Below are 21,200 nucleotides of genomic sequence, written 5' to 3' on the forward strand. Positions count from 1 at the left end.
AAAGCCTAGGAGGAGTGCAACACCTTCACCCACATACTCTGATGGGGATGAAGGGGAGCAGGATGAGGAGTACAATTTTCCAGCACATACAGAGCCTGATGAGCAACAGGACTCATGGATGGACACAGGTGATCAAGGGGACCAGCAGACGGTCCAGGATCCTCAGGTTTATAACGTCAAGCCGTCTCCCACTGAAGATTCTGCGGCATTTAATGCCTTGCTTGAAAGGGCAGCTACAAACCATAAAGTGGAAATGCATGCTGACCCCGTGGAGGTGGACTTCCTTTTTAACACTTTCTCTACCGCTGAAAAGACTGTCAAGACTCTCCCAATGTTAAAAGGGGTCCTTAAGCATGCGGCAGACATTTTCAAGGATCCCACGAGATCAAGGGTTGTCAACCCAAGAATAGAGAAGAAATACAGACCGGCACCTGGCGACCCGACCTACATAAGGGGCCAGTTGCCTTTGGACTCTTTGGTGGTCTCTAATGCCCGCAAGAGGGCAAACTCCCAAACCACGGGTGAAGCTCCTCCCCCGGACAAAGAGTCAAAAGTGCTGGAGGCATCTGGGAAGAGGGTAGCAGCTCAGGCGGCCAACATCTGGCGCATCTCAAACACGCAGGCTCTGTTGGCCAGATACGATAGGGCACACTATGACACCCTAGAGCAGCTGTTACAACACCTTCCAGACCAGTTTAAAGAGGGAGCTTAAATGCTTATCCAGGAGGGGAAGCTCATCTCCAACGCTGCTATAAAGTGTGTGCTGGACGTTGCGGACACAGCAGCGAGAGCAATCAACACTAGTGTAATGTTGAGGCGTCAGGCATGGCTCCGCATCTCGGGATTCAAGCCAGAGATACAGACTACTATCCTCAACCAGCCCGTTAATCCAGACAGGTTATTTGGTCCAGAGGTGGACACCACCCTGGAGAAGATCAAAAAAGATACCGAGACTGTCAAGTCCATGGGAGCTCTCCAGTCACAACAATTTAGAGGGAACACTTTTCGTCGCTCAGGCAATCGAGGTGTTAGCAGAGGGAACATGTCGCAGCAGACACCATTCAATAAAAGTGGTGCACAATCCTCCTACAGCAAGCAGGGCAGAGGTGGATACAGAGGAAACAGTGCCAAGGGTAGAGGCAGAGGCAACAACAGTTCCTGTTCCTCTGCCGCCAACAAACAGTGACTCCCTGTCACTGCCCCCCGACCATCCAACACCTGTCGGGGGGAGACTCCAACAGTTCCTGCCAGTCTGGAAGTCCATCACCACAGACAGGTGGGTCAGGAAACTTATCCAGTTCGGCTATTGTTTGGAGCTGACATCCACTCCACCAAACATACCCCCAAAACACCGTCCTATGTCAGCAGAGCACTTGCACTTATTGCAGCAGGAGGTTCTGGTGATGCTGCAAAAAGGCGCAATAGAGCTCGTGCCAGTGGAGGAAGTAGGCACAGGGGTTTATTCCCTGTACTTCTTAATCCCAAAAAAGGACGGCTCACTCAGACCGATTCTAGACCTACGCCCCTTGAACCAGTACATTCTTTCAGAACACTTCCACATGTTGACACTGCAGCAGGTTCTTCCCTTGTTACAACGGGGAGACTTCCTCGCAACCTTGGACCTCAAGGATGCTTACTTTCACATACCACTCCACCCATCCCACAGAAAGTACCTCCGGTTCACCATCCTAAACCGGCATTACCAGTTCAAGGTACTCCCCTTCGGAGTGACCACTGCTCCCAGAGTGTTCACAAAATGTCTGGCGACAGTGGCGGCGCACCTCCGGAGACAGAGTATACATGTCTATTATCTGGACGACTGCCTCGTTCGGGCAAAATCAGCCCAGCAGTGCGCCGCAGATATGTCCCACACCATTCACCTCCTTCACAGTCTAGGATTTTCACTGAACTACCCGAAGTCGCACCTTCAGCCAGCCCATGTGCGGCAGTATTTGGGCGCGACGTTATATACTCTGGCTGCCACAGCTCAGCCAAACCCAGCGAGGATCGACAACATCCAGTCGCTAATCCAGAGGTTCAGACCGCAACACTCACTCCCAGCGAGAGTGTTCATGCAGTTGATAGGCATGATGGCCTCCTGCATCTTCATAGTCCCGCACGCCAGGTTGCATATGCGTCCGCTCCAAGAATGCTTAGCGCATCAGTGGACTCAGGCTCAAGGACAGTTGAACGACCTAGTGTTGGTGACGGCTCGGGCATACAGCTCTCTGCATTGGTGGAATCCACACAACCTTTGCAAGGGCCGACCGTTCCAAGAGCCGGTGCCACAGATTACACTGACGACGGACGCATCTCTCCAGGGATGGGGGGCTCATGTGCTCCACTACACAGTGTAGGGACTATGGACGACGCAGCAAAAGAAGATGCACATCAACTACTTGGAACTGATGGCAATCTTCATGGCTCTCAAGTCCTTCAAAGTACATCTGTGCAACAAAGTCGTGTTGATCCGGACGGACAACATGACAGCCATGTACTACATTCAAAAGCAGGGAGGTACGCACTCTCCACAGTTTGTCTCATCTGGCACAGGGCATGTGGAAGTGGGCCATTCAGAGGAACATCTTCCTCATGGCGGAACACCTCCCGGGCACGGACAATCAGATGGCGGATCTGCTCAGCAGGTACAGCCACCAGATGCACGAGTGGGAGTTACATCCATCAGTGCTCCGCCCGTACTTCCAGCAGTGGGGTCATCCAGAGATAGACCAGTTTGCCACGGAGGAAAACGCAAAATGCCAAAGCTTTGCCGCCAGGTTCCCTCACCCACTATCGCAGGGCAATGCGATATGGATGAACTGGTCCGACAAATTTGCGTACGCTTTTCCCCCAGCGCCTCTCATTCCGCTGGTGGCAAGAAAGCTGAAGCAACACTCGCTGACGCTCATCCTGGTTGCTCCGACGTGGGCGCGACAACCATGGTACACCACGTTCCTCGAACTCTCTGTGGTACCGCATCAAAGACTGCACCTCACACCCAGGCTCTTAACGCAGAACCGTGGCGACATTCAGCATCCAGATCCGCAGCAGCTCAATCTGGCGATCTGGCTCCTGAGGTCTTAGAGTTTGGCTACCTTGATTTGCCCCCTGAATGCATGGACATCATCTGGGAGGCAAGAAAGCCCACTACCAGAGCTTGCTATGCAGCGAAATGGAAGCGGTTTGTTATCTACTGTACAGAGCACGCTATCAACCCGCTCGATGCATCCATTCCTAATATCATCTGCTATTTGTTGCATCTTTACAAATGCAATCTAGCATACGCTTCCATTCGGATACACTTATCCGCCATAGCGGCTTATCTCCAAAACAGGCAGCATCTCTCTGTCTTCAGGAATGCCTGCCATTAAAGCATTCCTGGAAGGGCTGAAGCGGGTCATCCCTCCCAGGACCCCGCCAGCTCCTGTGTGGAACCTCAATGTGGTACTCACCAGATTAATGGGTCCCCCGTTTGAACCTCTGCATTCGTGTGAGATTCAGTTCCTAACATGGAAAGTGGCTTTTCTCATTGCCATCACGTCTCTAAGACGTGTTAGTGAGCTACAGGCGCTCACAATTCAAGAGCCATTTATACAAATTCATTCAAACAGGGTGGTGCTGCGCACTAACCCCAAGTTTCTTCCGAAGGTGGTGTCGCAGTTTCATGTCAATCAAACCATCGAACTGCCCGCATTCTTTCCAAACCCAGAAACGGTAGCAGAAAGAATGCTCCATACGCTTGATGTCAAAAGAGCGCTAATGTACTATATTGACAGAACACAACATTTTAGAAAGACACAGCAACTCTTTGTTGCCTTCGCAGCCCAGCATAAAGGCAACCCCATTTCCAAAGCAGGAATAGCCAGGTTGATCGTTAAGTGTATTCAGATTTGCTATCAGAAGGCTAAGCGCACTTTAACGGTCCCCCCCAGGGCACACTCCACACGCACGTTGGGGGCCTCCATGGCATTCCTAGGTAACATTCCTTTGGAAGACATTTGTAGAGCAGCCACATGGTCTACACCACATACGTTTACCAAACATTACTGTGTAGATGTGCATTCCAAACAGCAGGCAGCTGTAGGACAGGCTGTTCTTAAAACACTTTTTCAGACTTCTGCAGCCGGCACGGGCGGCCGCCGTTAATGGAGGGACTGCTATGTATTCTATGCTATAGATATGAATTTAGCAGCCCACATGCCTCGAATTGAATATGCTACTTACCAGTATGCATCTGTTCTTGGCATGTAGGGCTGCTAACATTCATATCGCCCGCCCTCCTCCCCGGCGCCCGTAGCGGCTGCAGACTTTTCTTGCATTTAATCTCTAGCATGGCCATCGCTTACACTGTTAAACTCCATCTTTGCCACAATGGCTGAAAACAATCTGGGGATGGAGTCGATGCCCATGCGCACTGTAGTCCAGGGAAGGAGCCACCTATCTCGTGATACTTCGAAGACTCTTCCAGGACAACAATGTGCAATCATCCGGACCCAACACTAGGCGGCGATCTATGCTATAGATATGAATGTTAGCAGCCCTACATGCCAAGAACAGATGCATACTGGTAAGTAGCATATTAATTTTTCACTTTACCTCCCTTTTAAACAAATGGCTGCATTGTCTGTTATAAATATGGCACTGTGTCTACGGGCCATTGGTAGCTAGATGCCTGCTTTTTGTAAATATGCCACTTTGAAAATAGTGAAAATTAAAATGGAGAGCTTTACGAAATCCATAGAAACGTAAAGTTAACTCTTCAGTTTACTTTTCTCCCATTTCAAAGTGTTGCATTTAGATACATCAGGCATCTCGGTCACACATGCTGGTAGACCCTCTATCATATATATAACTGGAAAATACAGCCATTATTTTAAATGGGAGAAAGTGAAAGTGCAGAAAAATGTTCAATACCATGAACGTTTTTGCAGAACGTTTTCTGCACTTTAAATTTTTCCCATTAAAAACAAATGATTGTATGTCTGTGCTATTCATATAACGGTGTCCTGTGCCACAAGTAAATATGACACAGGCTGTCAGTCACCCATACATCCCATTCATATGCACACATGTTCATGCATACCCAAAGACCACGTTCTCACTGACACACATGGCAACCCTGTTATAGTGTCCCTAGTCACTATGATTTTGTTCATATCATAGTATCTAACTCTATGGACAGTAGGCTTAAATTCAGTGAACCTGGGCATGGTGGTGTCTGGTAACAATGCTTGAGCTGCTTGGCCTTCAGTAGCTCATAATGATTTCACAGATCAGAAGTAGCTCTCACTACAGAAGAAGTTGGAGACCCATGGTTTAAAACCATTCCGAAGTGTATCTTCAGTCACATCCGAAATGTGAAACAATGTCATAAAATATCTACAGTGAACTCTTGTGTTTCTGTAACTTGATGTCCTGTAATGTATTGGTTAATTAATTTAACCTTCTTTAGTCTGCATACTTTGCAGTAGGGTGTGCGCTGTACTTTTGCATGGGTCTTTTGGACACATATTTTACATTGTTTATATTGAGATGTGCTTTTTCTGTCTTTTTTTTCAGGGCTACTACAGATTTGCATATTCCTTGCTACAGCTGGGTGACACCAATACTGCACTTATGATATTTCATAGGGGCTTGCTGCTGCTTCTGAACTCCACAGATACATTACAACTAGTGGATTTTCTAGTTGGAATCCTTGGAAGCGTCAATAGTAAGCACACACTTTTTTTGTATTATTTTATGTTAAGTTATAAAGAATCCTGTCTTTTAATTTAGCGTTTTTATACTGTCCAAGCACTTGTGTTTTAAGTTAGAATAGAAAAAGTATTTAACTGAAAAGTAAAATGTTAAGATAATCACATTTGAGGTTCTTTATCGGGTAAATGTGTAATTATAGAGTGCATTGACGAGAGAGGTCCGTTGGAAACCAGCTTGGTTAATTGTTTCCTTTCTTATCTTAACCCCAAGAGTGACTTGTTGATTGATTGTGGACCCAAATCACCCTTGATTTTGTTTGTATGTTTTGTTTTGTTAAGATAAAGCAAAGAGTAAAATGCTCGAAAGCAAACTCTATGCTGATATATAAACATACATGACCATGAGTAGTTAAGACCATTAAGTGGTCAGGGTGTATGTGGCAAGGCCATTAATAGTTTGAAGGACATGGAAGGTAGAAGATTAATAATACGTAAACATCTAGTGCCAGATATTTCAATATTGGGAATAGAGATTATTCCTAATGTATGACATTGATAGAGTTTTAATAGGCGATTCCTAGTGGGTCGTATATCTACCTACCTCACGAATATTAATGAGATAGTTTGCAATTTGCAACCCCTTAGGAATCACTAAAATCAAAGGAATGGTCTGTGATTGCTTTTAAATCAAGCAATCATTTTTTTTAATGCAGACCCTTTTCTTTACTTCTGCTCCTTACTGTCAAGTCTGTGTTCCTCATTGCCATCACCATGGCACAGCGTGAGATTGAACTTGAGGCTTTTTTTGTCAATCTGCCATACAATTTTTTTCTGACAAACGTTTTCGGCAGTTATGGGCATCCTAAATGCCGAAATTTGTGGTGCTGTTCCACGTCGTTCATACCATCACCCAGCTGGCGGTCAATGCTTGGCTTCACTTCTCCTATGCCAACAGTCTGTACCTGGAATTACCCAGTTATTTGATTCACAGACTTCAGATGATTCAGAACGCAGCAGCAAGACTTATTCGCAGAGTGCCTTTCCATCATCACATTTCCCCCCACATCAAACTCCTTCACTGGCTCCCAGTTGCTAGGCGCATCGAAATCAAGGCCTTGACCCTTGCTTTTTGGGCAATGCACAATATAGGACCTAGATACCTCAGAAAGAGACTCCTCCCTTATCAATCGGCACGCACTCTTCGGTCTAACTCCAAGCATCTATCGTGCGTCACCCGGTTTGCAAAGGCCAGACAGGGAGGAAAGGCCTTCTCGGTCAGGACAGCTATGCTATGGAATGCACTTCTTTTACATCTTCGCAAACTGGAGTCTGAATCAGACTTCTGCAAGCACTCGAACGTGGCTCTTCCTTTAGGCTAATTCCTTACCTTGTCACCGGACTACTGCTCAGCGCTGGGACACCTTTGTTTGAGGTAGCTGTAAGCGCTATAGAAGTAACATTATTATTTCCCTCCCTCCTCCCCCACCCCCTCCAAAGCCTTTTTTTGGGGCTATTTGGGGTAGTTCACTCTTAGGACCCCATCACTTTTTTTGTCCACATAAGGCATTGTCGTAAATAAATTATTTACACTATCATAATTTCTATAAATAAATAAATATCAAAAGGGTCAAGCATAAATGAGGAGCAGAGTCCGTGGTATTAGAGTCAATGGGCTTTATTGCATTAACTCGAGTTAAGGGAGAGCTCCAGTGCCAAGCGGGCACAGGAGAGTTCTGAGCTTTATTCACAGAGTACAATATTTATACATTCTTTGCATACATAGGGAGGAGCCCTCCAAGCAGAAGGAAAGAAAAAGATAAGAGCATGTAGGCGTTCACTGTAATGAGTCATAGGTGGGTGGGTGCATAGAGGGGGCAGCAAGGTCAGCTAAAACTCGCAATGCCTGTTTGCGTAACTTTATCAGACTTCTCCATGAAGGCTGTTTTATTTCTGTTGGCCAGTGAGGGCCCTGGGTGTCAGAGTGACTAGCATGTCAGGTCTTATCTCTAGCTCAGGGCAGCATGCAGATTGCTCTCATCTGTAGAAGTGTTGCTGCTTCATACTAGCAGTTGGTTTGGCCCTTCCTGTCCACCCCTTGTGTAACTGTCTTGGAGGTTTCCCTTGACATGGGCCCCACTTATCTCTGAGAGCCGACAGCAAAACTGGGCCTTATCTCTGCAGAGGGGCTTCTGCTCGCCTCCTGCTCGGGCCGGAATGCAGCTTTATCAGGTCGACCCTTGTTTGACACTGTTAAGACACCGCGGGCTGGGCCTTTTCTCCGTGACTGCTCAAAAAAATATCTAATGTGCTGCAGAGAAATGTAACGTGTACCTTTTTCAGGGTCTGGCATGGAGGGGCCTGGTGACAGAGAAATAAGGCCTCTGAATGTGAAGTAATGCAGGGGTTTTTATTCAACATGGCAGATGGTGAGAGGGTAGCGCTTGGGGGCACAAATACATATAAATATGTAATTTTCTTCATTCCCTCCTTGTCCCCAAGCGCACCCCTCTAATACACCTCTATTTTCATCAGGCCGTTAATGTGTTCTTGCAACATGATCTTTTCATTTTTTCTGCTCTGCACATGTGGACGGGGAATGCTGGCAGTGGCGCACAGACCGCAGATGGCCGGGCCGCATTGGATGCAGAGGCAACAACTGAAGATGATAAACAGTATTGATCCTACTACAGTCAACACTTTCCATCCCCATGTTGCTACTAATCCCCACAACCAGCTGCTTAAGGACCATTCTCCTTTATCCATGTCTAGCTGACTTGACATCTTGTGTAGCTTGGCAATGGCTTGGTATACCGTAGGTGCGTTATTTGGAATAAACACACAACTCGTGGAGATCAATCTGCATACACCACCACGGTCAGCCAGAACGATGTCTAAAACAATGCGATTTTGTAGGGTCATGAGTCTATCCGCGACCACCTCGGCTGTGAGATTAGAGAGGGCACCTGCTGTTGCATCTATCGTGTTTTGCACCACTCGTGTGAGGTGGCGGATGTTCCTGCTGTTTACCATGGGACCCCAAAATGGAATGACTCCGGCAAAGAAGTCTCCCGCCTCCTGCCCTGCTGTATCTTCTGTATCTATGACCCCCCTTCGCCGTCTGTTATAGACAGTCAGAGGCTCAATTTCATGATAGTCCGCAGGGGCAGTGTAGGTGGGGGGAAGGAGAAAAGCAATGTAACAAGTGCCGGACCAGCCCTGTGGGAGCCATGTATAACCTTTATCCCCACATATGAAATAGGTGCCCTGTGCGGCTATAAGCCGTGTATTGTTTGTTCCATTCAAATTGACTGTGTGATTGCAGATGCTATCACCCATACGTATCTTTCCTTTACTTTGGACACAAAAAGGGGCTTTCGTTGATGCCACAAAAACAGGTGAAACTGATCCTTTTCTCCTGTCCATATACTGATAATATAACTTATTAGATCTGTTACCGTGGTCAGCATAGGCTTCCTGCTCTAGTGGGGTACCACATGCCCTGTTCTTTTCACCTCGCCAACATAAAATGTATAGGTGATATCTGAGCTGAGACTGCTCTTTTGTTTCCGTATTGGCCATATAGGAAGCTTTGTTTGTTTCCCACCAACCGGTACAAGAGCCTTCATAAGAAAAAGGGAGAGTGATGAAAGGCATGCCTTTGGCAACTGTATGGGGAAGAAGACTGCACACCCAGCAGTTGGAAGTGTTTATGGCCAGTTGATGCTGTTGTAAAAGGGTGATGAAAGTATTGTTCTTAAATTCATTTCTTCTGTTCTCTAAGTGTACTGGGAGCTCAACATGTGAGTGTACTATGGTGGCGTTCTGTGAGACAGCAGGTGGATAGAGAACATGTAAGAATCAGCCAATACTTATTACCACAATGCTCATAAAAAGTACAATAATCAGAGACACTATACATCTGCTGTGTAATAGCTTGCAGTATTTCTTTCTCATATTAGTCCTTTTTTCTTTACTGTTCACTAGTTTATTCAAGTCAGACATCATGTTCAACCGCTTCACCACCGGATGGACTTAGACAATCAAACGTCGACTGACCTTCTAGATCTCAGTTTGGAAGTGTACTCTTGCTGGGGAGTCTTTTCCAAAAAGGGGGGCTCAAAGTCTGTACTGTCTTTGTTTTTAGCAAATGTTCCGGTAGTCCCAAAGTATTTTTTACAGTGACTGGCATGCAGCCACCCCTTTCTTCCCTCGACTTTGATGGCCGTCCTCGTCGTCAGCAGGACTAATTTTGGTGCCTTCCACCTGGGGGCCAGAGGGCTCGTCCGGTCGAAATTTCTTGTCAGCACCCAGTCCCCTGGGGCTATGGCATGGTCCTCGACCTGGGTGTTGTCAGGGAAGGCAGCGGCAACCTGCGAACGGCAAGAGAGTAGTGCAGACATCAAGGAAGCCAGGTAATCTGTGAGCATAGTACTGTCAACATCAGTTATTCTTTTAGGTATTGGTGTACCCCACATATTCGGTGGTCTTCCAAAGACCACCTCATATGGGGATAGGCCGGTTCTAGAATGAGCTACCATGCGCATGTAAAAGAGGGCAACCGGTAAGGCTACCATCCAATCCACGCCCTTTTCTGCACAGACTTTAGCTAATTTTGTTTTGAGGGTCTGGTTATGTCTCTCTACTAGACCTGCTGCTTGGGGATGCCTTACACAATGGAACTTCCAGGTATATCCCAACAGAAGGGACACCTGTTTCATGAGCTCAGAGGAGAAGGGCTGGCCATTGTCTGAGTAAATGACACGTGGCAACCCGTATCTAGGGAAGAACTCCCTCACTAACTGTTTGGCTGTTGTAACTGCAGTATAATCTGGGACTGGGTAAGCTTCTGTCCATCTGGTTAGGGCACACACCACTACCAGGACGTACTTGTGGCCTCTACATCTGTCCATTTGAATATAATCCATTTGGAGAACCTCAAAAGGGTGATCAGGGGGATGGAATCCACCCTGTTCCACTGAGATGCCTTTTCCAGGGTTAAATTGGCAACAAATCATGCAAGTCTTCACTTTCTGCTTTGCTGCCGATCGCAAGTGTTTGTTAAACCAGATATTCTGCAGGCCATCCAACATTCCCTTCTCTCCCAAGTGTGCCGGGCTATGTGCTGTCTCTATTATCACCTGTACCATAGAGTCTGGGAGGAACCATGTCTTTTTGTTTTTAGTCATCCAACCCTGGTCAGTCTGGACCCCTCCTTGTTCAGTCCATTTCTTTATTTCATCTGGAGTGGCATGGGTCTATATATCTTGTACATCTTTGGAGGGATCCCTGACTGTCATAGTCCTTGTCAGTGGTAATACCTGTGAGTTTGTTATGTCAATTGGAGTCTGAGCTGTCTGTTTAGCAGTTCGGTCTGCCAGGTCATTACCTTGGGAAATGACATCTGTGGCCTTGGTGTGTGCTTTGCATTTCAGGATCGCTATGGCTGTAGGTAGGTGTATTGCTTCTAACAAGGCCTGTATGAGAGGGCCATGCTGTATCTTGGCCCCATGTGAGGTCAGAAAACCTCTCTCCCTCCATAGTACCCCAAAGTCATGAACTACCCCAAACGCATATTGTGAATCAGTGTAGATGTTAACCCTTAACTGTTTTGCTCGTTTACAGGCTTGCGTCAAAGCAATGAGCTCTGCTGCTTGTGCTGACAGGATATCTATTCTTTGTGTCTCTATGATCTCATGGTCAGTAGTTACGGCGTATGCTGCCACTAATTCTCCTGCCCCTGTTCTCATGCATGATCCATCTACATAAAACGTTATGTCAGGGTCTGGGAGTGCAACATCTGTCAAATCTTGTCTTGGCTTCGTCACTACATTTATTACTTCCACACAGTCATGGGGTGTGGTGTCATCTGTGCTTGAGGGTAAAAGAGTGGCAGGGTTGAGTATGTTACATCTTCTAATCTCTATGTGGGGTTGAAATAGTGTCAGCTCGTATCCTGTCAATCTTGCTACAGTCAGGTGTTGTGTCTGTGTCCTATTCAGGAGAACTTCCACTGCGTGTGGTACTTGTACTGTCAGGGAGTGTCCCAGCACTATCGAGTCACTTTGTCTTATGGCCAAAGCTGTGGCCGCAACAGATTTCAAGCATGCTGGCAGAGCCTGTGCTACAGGGTCCAGTGTACTAGAAAAATAAGCACATGGCTTGTGTTTCCCTGCTTGGTCTTGTGTGAGGACAGATAGTGCTGTTCCATCCCGCTCTGTCACGAACAGGGTGAAGTGTTTCTTGTAATCAGGAGTGGCTAAAACTGGCGCTTGACATAATGCCCGTTTTAGTTCCTCAAATGCTAAGGTGTGCTCTGATGTCCAAGGGAGGACGTTAGAGGTGGCTGCCTCCAATGTAGTCAATTGTATGAGTGGCTTGACTATGTGGGCATACTGGGGAATCCATTGTCTGCAATAGGAAGTAAGGCCAATGAATGCACGTACTTCTTTCTGTGTTTTGGGTTGTGAAATGTTGGAAATCAATTTAATTCGTTCTTGCGTCAGCTGCCTACCCTCCTTGGACAGCAAGTGCCCTAAGTAAGCCACTTGCTGTTCACAGAACTGTAACTTCGAAGGGGACACCTTGTGCCCCTTGTCCGCCAGAAAATGAAGGACCGTGAGGGAAGCCTCTTCACAGTCAGTTTCTGATCTTGCTGTGATGAGAATGTCATCCACGTACTGTATTAATGCTGTGTTAGTAGGCATACTAATACTGTCAAGTTGTCTCTTTAATGCCTGACTGTAAACACTTGGGCTTTCTGTAAAGCCTTGGGGAGCTCTTGTAAATTTAAAGCTGCGTCCTTTTAAACTGAATCCAAAAAGATATTGACTGTCAGGATGTATTGGAATGCTGAAGAATGCATTCTTCAGGTCAATGACCGGGAAAAATGTTGCCTCAGAATCAATGGCAGTAAATAATGAGGAAATGTCTGGGACCACTGGGTATTGTGGGACCACACATTTGTTCAGTTCTCGAAGGTCAACTACTAGTCTGTAAACTGGGGGTGCTTGAGGGTCTGTGCGTTTAAGAACAGGGAGGACGGGGGAGTTACACACATTCGAGTCTGTCTCCACCACCACCCCCTGTTCAATGAGTTCTTGAATTATTTTTAATAAGGCTGTTTCAGCCTCAGGTGGAATCCTGTACTGTCGTATTCGGGTTAGGACTACTCCTTCCTTAAGAGTGACCTCGTGTGGGGTTATATCCATGTAACCTACGTCAGTCGAACCATGTGCCCATAGATACTGTGGGACATCCTGAAGTCTGGGATCAAAATCTCTAACCGTGAAATGCCCTTTGAAATCACGCAAAAACAGTCTTACTCCTTCTGGTGAGCAACAGATAACTGCTCCCAGTTCTTTTAGGGTCTTTATACCTAGTACATTTTCTGGACATGTCTTAGTGAGTAGTAGGTCTGTGGTGCGTGTCAGTGGACCCACCCCTAAAGAGACTGGTTCTGATACTTTGTTGACAATTGGCATTCCAGAAAATCCCAGGGATATATTCTGTGAGCCCGAGAGAGGTGCCCCTGGGACCTCGTCATGACTGATGGTAGTCCTGCTTGCCCCTGTGTCAATCAGAAACTTTCTATCTTGCCCCAGCAATCGAGCATGTACATAAGGACCCTCTTGGTCCACAGGAACTGGGATAAGGGGCAAGCGATCTTCCCTCTCGAGGCTGTTTCATGAAAAAGATTGGTATTCTGGGTAGTCTGACTGCGTGTACTGATACATTTGAGGCGCAGCGGCAGCGGGCGTCTGGACCTGCTGCGGGGTGGGGGCTTGTGTCTGCTGAGTGTTGTACTGTCTAGGTGTATAGGGCCGTTCCTTTGTTTTACCTGTGGCTATATTGTGCTTTAGGACGGGGCATTCCCTTACAAAGTGACCCTGTTGTTTACAATAATTGCAGGTCCCTTTAGTGGGTGCAGTACCATTCTTGTTCGTGTTTGCAGGTACTGTTTGGGCAACTAGCACCTTCATTTTTGTATCCGTCATGCGCTTCTTTTCTTGTTCTTGTTCTTCCCTTATTCTATTTTGGTGGTATTGCAACATCTGTAACATTTATGAGGGGCTATTTGCTTGCCAAGTACTCTCAACCTTCAGCACCCTATTCCTAATCTGAGGAAGGGCGTTATCTACCAGTTTGGTCACAAAAAGGTGGGGATAGGCCTCACTACTGTGTTTTAAACCACTGTTGACAGCGAAACATTTCTCCAACCTAGTGTAGTAATCGCTTGTGTCTTCCTCTGGTTTCTGTTTACATGCTGAAATTGCATCCCAGTCTTCCTTTTTGGTCGTCAATAGTCTTGGTAAAATTTGTATAAGGAGTTCGGGGAGCTCCTTAATTTTTTCACCAAGGCCATCCCCCGGGGCCCTACCTGCATCTTCAGCTTGCAACTCTGCCCATTTCAAAATTTTATCTCCCACATCCCAGTCTTTCTCTTTAAGTTTCTCGTAAATGCCTGCTGGTAACAAGACCTTTAGTAACCTTAGGATATCAGGGTAAGTATAGTCTCCTATACGGAGTATATCTTTTATTTCTCTGTGAAACCCCCCCCCGGGTCTTTATCATGGGAAGGAAACAACCTCTTCATTTCCAGTATTTCTAGCTTGGTGAGAGGGGTATAGACATATACCCGCTGGACAGAGCCATCTTGTTTTGTTATGGGGTGGACCTCTCGCAGAGGGTACTGTCCTCTGGGGCGAGGGTCTGGTGTCATTGAGGCGGACAGGAATTGCTCATATTGGAGACGCAAGTCTAAAATGGTGTTAATCAGTTCTGGGCCCTGTTCCATCCATCTATCTAGTATTACCTTTTCCAGTATTTTATATAATTTGCCAGGGTGGTGATATTGGCTCTCATACAACGTGATCAAGTGTTGGACCATATAGATGCTGGCCAGGCGTTGTTCGAGTGGTGGGAGGCTCAGGAACATCTGGGCCACTATGTCGGGATTATATACATGATGTTGGGACACCCACTGGGTGGCCGACCGAGCCAACTCCCTCTCATGTGGCGTGAGGGGTGGCTCGTCGTCCATCCAATGGTCTAGGGCTTTTTCAGTTGTTTGGAACAAATCCTCAGGAGAGATCTTTGTTTCCTTGTTAACCCTTGTTTTCTGAGGTCGATGGTGTTTGGCGCCATTACAGTGCCGTGCTATGCCCAGAAAATTCATTTTGTCTGGCGTCTCGTTATTATCCCCTTCCTCTGACACACTATCCCTGCCTTCCTTCTCGGCGTTACGTATTGCTAGTATTTTCTTTTTAATCTTATTCGTCATTGCTACTGTCTGCGCTACCTTATCATGTTTACCGTCATTGATGCTGTTGCTCCACTCTATTAAACTAACCTCCACGTCCCCATCACCCTCATCACGTTCCCTGATCAGACAGTTGACAATAAAACGGAGGATGTTGTTCTTAGCTTTTACTTTTCTATTTTCCATAGCTTGAGCTAAGCATTCATGGTTCCGTCCTGTTCTGATGAACTCATACAAGGCATCTAAATATGTATTCATATCAGGCAGTCCATCTAGCTCTGCGATGGCTTGCCTTACTCGTATTGATATGGCGCGCATTGGACCAGTAATACCTGGCTGTAAATCATATATACATCTAGGGAGTTCAACGTCATCCTTTATTTCCTTATCCCCCCCCTTCCGCACCCCCGGAAACCTGTTGTTGGTCCTGGACTGGCTGGGGCGCGGCCTCTGGTGGGAGCGGGGGAAATGGTGCGTCTATGTAGGCTGGGGGTGGCTCTGCTAGGTAGGCGGAAAGGAACGCCTCTGGTGCCGTCGGTTTAATTTTAAGGGGTACATTTTGGGGAACTTCCTCTGCAATCTCCTCTGAGAGTACAGGGTAGATACCAGCAACAAGAGCATTTCTTTCCCTATCCATTTGTTCCACTCGAACCTGTTCACCCTCTTTTAGTAACTCTTTTTCTTTTGCCTGTTCTGACATTTGCCTGCTTTTCTCGGCTTTGTTAAGTTCTTTCAGGGCCCTCCTATTAGCCTCTTTGCGCCATAATTCAATGGCCTCTTTCTGCGAGGGCCTCGACTTCCTCTTCCATAGTTGTTCCTCTACTCTCATAATACATTCTGAATCCCATGTGCCGGTCGCAGGCCATCTATGCACCGTCTCTAGATCCTTTGTGTAATCTACCCAGAGGTCTAAATAGAGAATAGCGCTGATTCCATGTTTGTTATACATAAAATGGCCGGGAGTATCTCTTGGCGGGACATTAACTGCCTCTTCTAATATTCCCTTTTTAGTGCCTATTTTACGCAATTTTGAAAACAACGGCGTGCTGGAACCTAACTAAAACAATTTCAAACTCAAAACATATACAACATATACTTATGTACTGGAATACAGTACAACCATACCGGTCTCGTGAAGGAGACACGTCTTTACCGTGTTCATTAAATGAACCCGTCTTTATGCGTTCTCAGTGGTACTCACCGGGAAGCAGAACTTGAAGACCTGGTCATCGGACGCTTGACGCTTGCGCAGGAATGGCGGACCTCTGAAGACCTCGGACTCGGCTCTCTCACGGGTTGGGCTCTGGGTCAGGACGCTCCGCAATCTTCCTCACCGCCTCGGGTGGATGTCTGGTCGCAGTCCGCCTCCTCCGTGGGCCTGAGGGAGTTGGCGGGAAGTCCCGCTGGCGTGTACACTTGAAGTCCGTCTAGGCTGTAGAAGGGGGCAGGGGCCGGACCTACATCGCCGGCGCGTGGGGAAGGGGATGCGTCCCTGTTCGGGGCGCCAGATTATGTCGTAAATAAATTATTTACACTATCATAATTTCTATAAATAAATAAATATCAAAAGGGTCAAGCATAAATGAGGAGCAGAGTCCGTGGTATTAGAGTCAATGGGCTTTATTGCATTAACTCGAGTTAAGGGAGAGCTCCAGCGCCAAGCGGGCACAGGAGAGTTCTGAGCTTTATTCACAGAGTACAATATTTATACATTCTTTGCATACATATGGAAGAGCCCTCCAAGCAGAAGGAAAGAAAAAGATAAGAGCATGTAGGCGTTCACTGTAATGAGTCATAGGTGGGTGGGTGCATAGAGGGGGCAGCAAGGTCAGCTAAAACTCGCAATGCCTGTTTGCGTAACTTTATCAGACTTCTCCATGAAGGCTGTTTCCTTTCTGTTGGCCAGGGAGGGCCCTGGGTGTCAGAGTGACTAGCATGTCTGGTCTTATCTCTAGCTCGGGGCAGCATGCAGATTGCTCTCATCTGTAGAAGTGTTGCTGCTTCATACTAGCAGTTGGTTTGGCCCTTCCTGTCCACCCCTTGTGTAACTGTCTTGGAGGTTTCCCTTGACATGGGCCCCACTTATCTCTGAGAGCCGACAGCAAAACTGGGCCTTATCTCTGCAGAGGGGCTTCTGCTCGCCTCCTGCTCGGGCCGGAATGCAGCTTTATCAGGTTGACCCTTGTTTGACACTGTTAAGACACCCCGGGCTGGGCCTTTTCTCCGTGACTGCTCAAAAAAATATCTAATGTGCTGCAGAGAAATGTAACGTGTGCCTTTTTCAGGGTCTGGCATGGAGGGGCCTGGTGACAGAGAAATAAGGCCTCTGAATGTGAAGTAATGCAGGGGTTTTTATTCAACATGGCAGATGGTGAGAGGGTAGCGCTTGGGGGCACAAATACATATAAATATGTAATTTTCTTCAGCATCCATGCCAAATTTGCATCCTTTTTTTCCCCAACATCCTGGAGATTCAACAGGTACCTAGGGTGTGTGGATTCTCCTGGAGGAAATTAAGAAATTAGCCAAAATGCAGCAGAATATTTTGCAAACCTCAGACTTAGACAAAAAAAAACACATTTTCCTCACAATTATCTGATGGAAAGTTCGAATCACCCATTGTTCCCCCAAGTCTCCCGATAAAAATGGCACCTCACTTGTGTTGGTAGGCCTAGTGCCTGCAATGGGAAACGGCCTAAAACGCAACATGGATGCATAACATTTTTACACCGAATACTTAGCCTTTTTTCACAATGTGTTACAGCAAACAAATGATGGACGGAATGCTGACAATGCAAACATTCTCCCCAGCCAAAAGATCTGGGTTAAATCCACCTTTCTTTTGCCAACTACGCCACCCCAGTTTGGACCCAGCCATATGCAAATCAGTCCTGACCCAGTGCCCCATATGAACAGTCCAGACCAAACTGCCAGGCCAGGTCATCCCTGGACCGGAAACAAGCATCCTGGGACCGGTTTCAGGGTATGTCACCCTTCTTCAGCCAATCTAGCTTGAATCCAGTGGCACAGTGAGCAAGGGGCCCACGTCTGTTCTTACCCATCCCACTAAGGGCGAAAAGTGATGCAGCAAACAAATGATGGACGCAGGGGTGGCATGGTGAGCAAAAGAATGATGGATTTAACCCACATCTCTTGACTGGGGGTTAATGTTTTGATTTGTTCTGCAGTCCGTCCATCAATTGTGTATCTATTGCTTTTTTTCCCCAATGTGGCTCATATTTCCTACAGCTCTTTGTTCCCCTCGGTCTCCTGATAAAAATGATACCTCACTTGTGTGGGTGTCCAAGCAGTCAGTCTAAAAACGTATAAAATGAAAAACTGAGAGGAAACCAAAGTGGGTCCAAAAGGGCAAGCTCCACTAGTTTTTGGCCATTCCTTGTCGCAAGTACTTGGCCCACACACACAAGTGCATAAAAATGCAAGGAAAATCTGTGATTTTAGCATAGGGCATTGTGAGTAAGAAAACTTGTTGGGATTTCTAGAGTTGGTAGATTTTCCCTACAGACAATGTACACCCAGGGAGACAGAAGATACAAATATTACTTCACAACCATCTATTCCTCAAGTACACACACATACTGGTTGGTTTTGGCATGAGGGCGAGAGAAAGGTTCAAAATGTAAATTTTATTAACCAGAGGTTTCACAAAAATGAAATACACTTTTAATAATTGAAAGTTCAAAAAATGTAAACAATGGCTCCCAACTCGTGAGAGGTAAAGCCGTGTCAAGGCACCACCCGTTGTACCAGGGCTTTCACACACCTTTCATGCATGACACACACACAAGACCATTCACACCGCAGGCCCAGCACATTTCAACTCGCACATCAAAAGACAACGCCATTAAAGGGCCCATCACGCAACACAGCATTCGCTCTGGCTGGCGGAATGTGTGGACTGTCGTTTGGCTACGATTGTGTGTAGTGATCAACAGCAAGTCACTACTCACACACTGCCAGCCAAATGCCAGCTTACGCATACTGCCAGTCAAACGCCAGTTCATGCACATTGGCAGCCAAGTGCCTGGCCATGCACATAGGCCAGCGAAGTGCCTGGTTGTGCGCACCGCCAGCCAACCGCCAGTCCATGCACACCGCCAGCCAAGCGCCAGTCCATGCACACCACCAGTCAAGTGCCAGTCCATGTACACTGCCAGCCAAGCGCCTGCTCAAGCAGACCGCCAGCCAAGCGCCAGTCCATGAACAGCGCCAGCAAAGCATTGGTCCAAGCACACCGCCAGCCAAGTGCCAGTCCACAAACCACCATCACATTTTTTTATTATAAAAAAGATAACACAAACCAATTGAAAGTACATGCAAAACTATAACTACAAAAATAGCAGCTCCAAATAAATCCATCACACTAATGCCAACCTTGAATTCAAACAAAAATATAAAACGAAACAGACCATTCTTTTCACTTTTATGCTCACAGTTGCTCATTATTATTCCGTTGTGTGTGGTACAATTTAAAACATGCCGGCACACATAGCCTAGTATTAGAAGGACACTCTGGGCAGTACATACGTCTCTCCTACCACATGCCTCTTTTGTCACTGTCCCTGCATGTCATACTGGAAAAGTTTTGTTCGAGGCATGTGCGCTGTGGATGCACATGCTGTGCTAAGTCTGCCATCTAGTGTTGGGCTTGGATGATTACAAGTTGTTTTTGTTCCAAGACGTTTTCTTCGAGTCACAACGCTGTGTAACTCCTCCTCTTGGTAATACTGCGCATTATAGATGCCATCTTCATTTTGTTGTTTTTCACCGACTGATCCGGAAGTAGTATTTCGCACTCTGGTTCGATACTCCTTTGGCCTCCCTTTGATTCTTTTATATCTTTCGACTGTATTGTTCAGATCATTATTACTGTTGTGCTTCATACATTCTTTCCGTAGCAGGGCTTCGGCTCACTTCCTGGGCCCACGGGTCACACACGGATAGGCTAAAGCTTCTCTATTTCCAACACTCTCAGAGAATGACATATTGATGAAACGCACTCTGTTCCATTTCTGTCCGAATTGTCAAACCAAATACCCTCACTTCGGCCAACATCCAGTTTGTAACTTATGCCTCTCGTCCGAGTATTGAGAAGACACCCGTGACTCCTGCAAATCCTTTCGGTCCAAAAGGTCTCTTCGGGACCGATGTTCAAGAAGACAGGAAATGCAGCGCAAACAAGTGGATGATGTCCCGGACATCTTCAGTCAACAAGAAGAAGAGGAAGAAACTTCAGCGGCACACGAGGAATCACTTTCCATCCATGATTCTGAGTCTCAATCCGAGGATAACCCGGCCATTATTCAGCCAGCGCAGAAGCAACGTACAGTGAGTACTTTTTTTTAATTAATTTTTTTTATAAACTTTATTTCGATTTTAAAAATAAAATCATAAAAGTTGAACAACATAGGCAAGGAGATAAAGATAAAAAACAACAATGTACATCTGAGTGGTTTTGTCTAAAATAAGAAAAAACACTCATTATGATACAATAAAGAGACTAAAAAAGAGAATAATAAAAAAACACCCGGGAGATCTGCCGATCGGGAAAACACCCTTCATTATTTCAATTTGCAGACCATCATTAGTACAATAAAGTGCATAGTGCAGAGTTGGTAGTGTGCGACTACAAAACATTAACTTAAACATTTACCTAGGCCTCCTTCCTCTCCAGCGAATCGCCCAGCCCAGAAACTTTGCAACTGGGAACACTATAGGCCCTTCCACAGATGTTTTTAGGATCCTAAATGCCACGCTGCTGAGCCTGGTCCTCAATTTTTAGACATGGGTTTCAGCCATCGGGACCTAGGTTTACAGGATGCTGGGCAGGCAAAAAAGATGTGTGCCAGTGATTTGTTCATATCAGGACAAAAGGGGCAATTACTAGTGTTTTCACTGCTCCATTTGTTAGTAAAAACGTTAGTGGGGAGCGAACCCACCCTAAACTGATGATACAGTTTCCTATCTTTGGGGATGGTAATTAAGTCCCAATAGCCCTCATATTTAGCATCATGCTTGCTGTCAAGGAAAGCTTTGGACAGGGAGGGGCTAGTTGTTGCTGCAAACCGCCTCATAATTATCATGTTCCAATAAGCTCCCTTAAGCTCCGCTTTTGTTGAAAATGTTCTTTCAACGGGGATGTCCATAAACGGGTCATGCTCATCTCGCAGAGGGTGTTTTTAACACATCTTAACCACAGGATTTTACTTGACACATCAATTTCT

At 46.4% G+C, this 21,200-nt stretch overlaps 1 protein-coding gene across 2 annotated transcripts in view; it reads left to right on the forward strand.

Moving 5' to 3' along the window:
• Positions 1 to 21,200, forward strand: part of TRANK1 (tetratricopeptide repeat and ankyrin repeat containing 1) — a 1,265,441-nt gene that overhangs the window by 246,977 nt on the left and 997,264 nt on the right. For both annotated transcript variants that reach the window (XM_078688288.1, XM_078688286.1), the window contains one exon: positions 5,560 to 5,710. In XM_078688288.1, coding sequence (XP_078544414.1) covers positions 5,560 to 5,710 — 151 coding nt within the window. The remainder of the gene's footprint in view (positions 1 to 5,559; positions 5,711 to 21,200) is intronic.

Source organism: Lissotriton helveticus, chromosome 4_1, assembly GCF_964261635.1.
Source record: "Lissotriton helveticus chromosome 4_1, aLisHel1.1, whole genome shotgun sequence".
Lineage (NCBI taxonomy): Eukaryota > Metazoa > Chordata > Amphibia > Caudata > Salamandridae > Lissotriton > Lissotriton helveticus.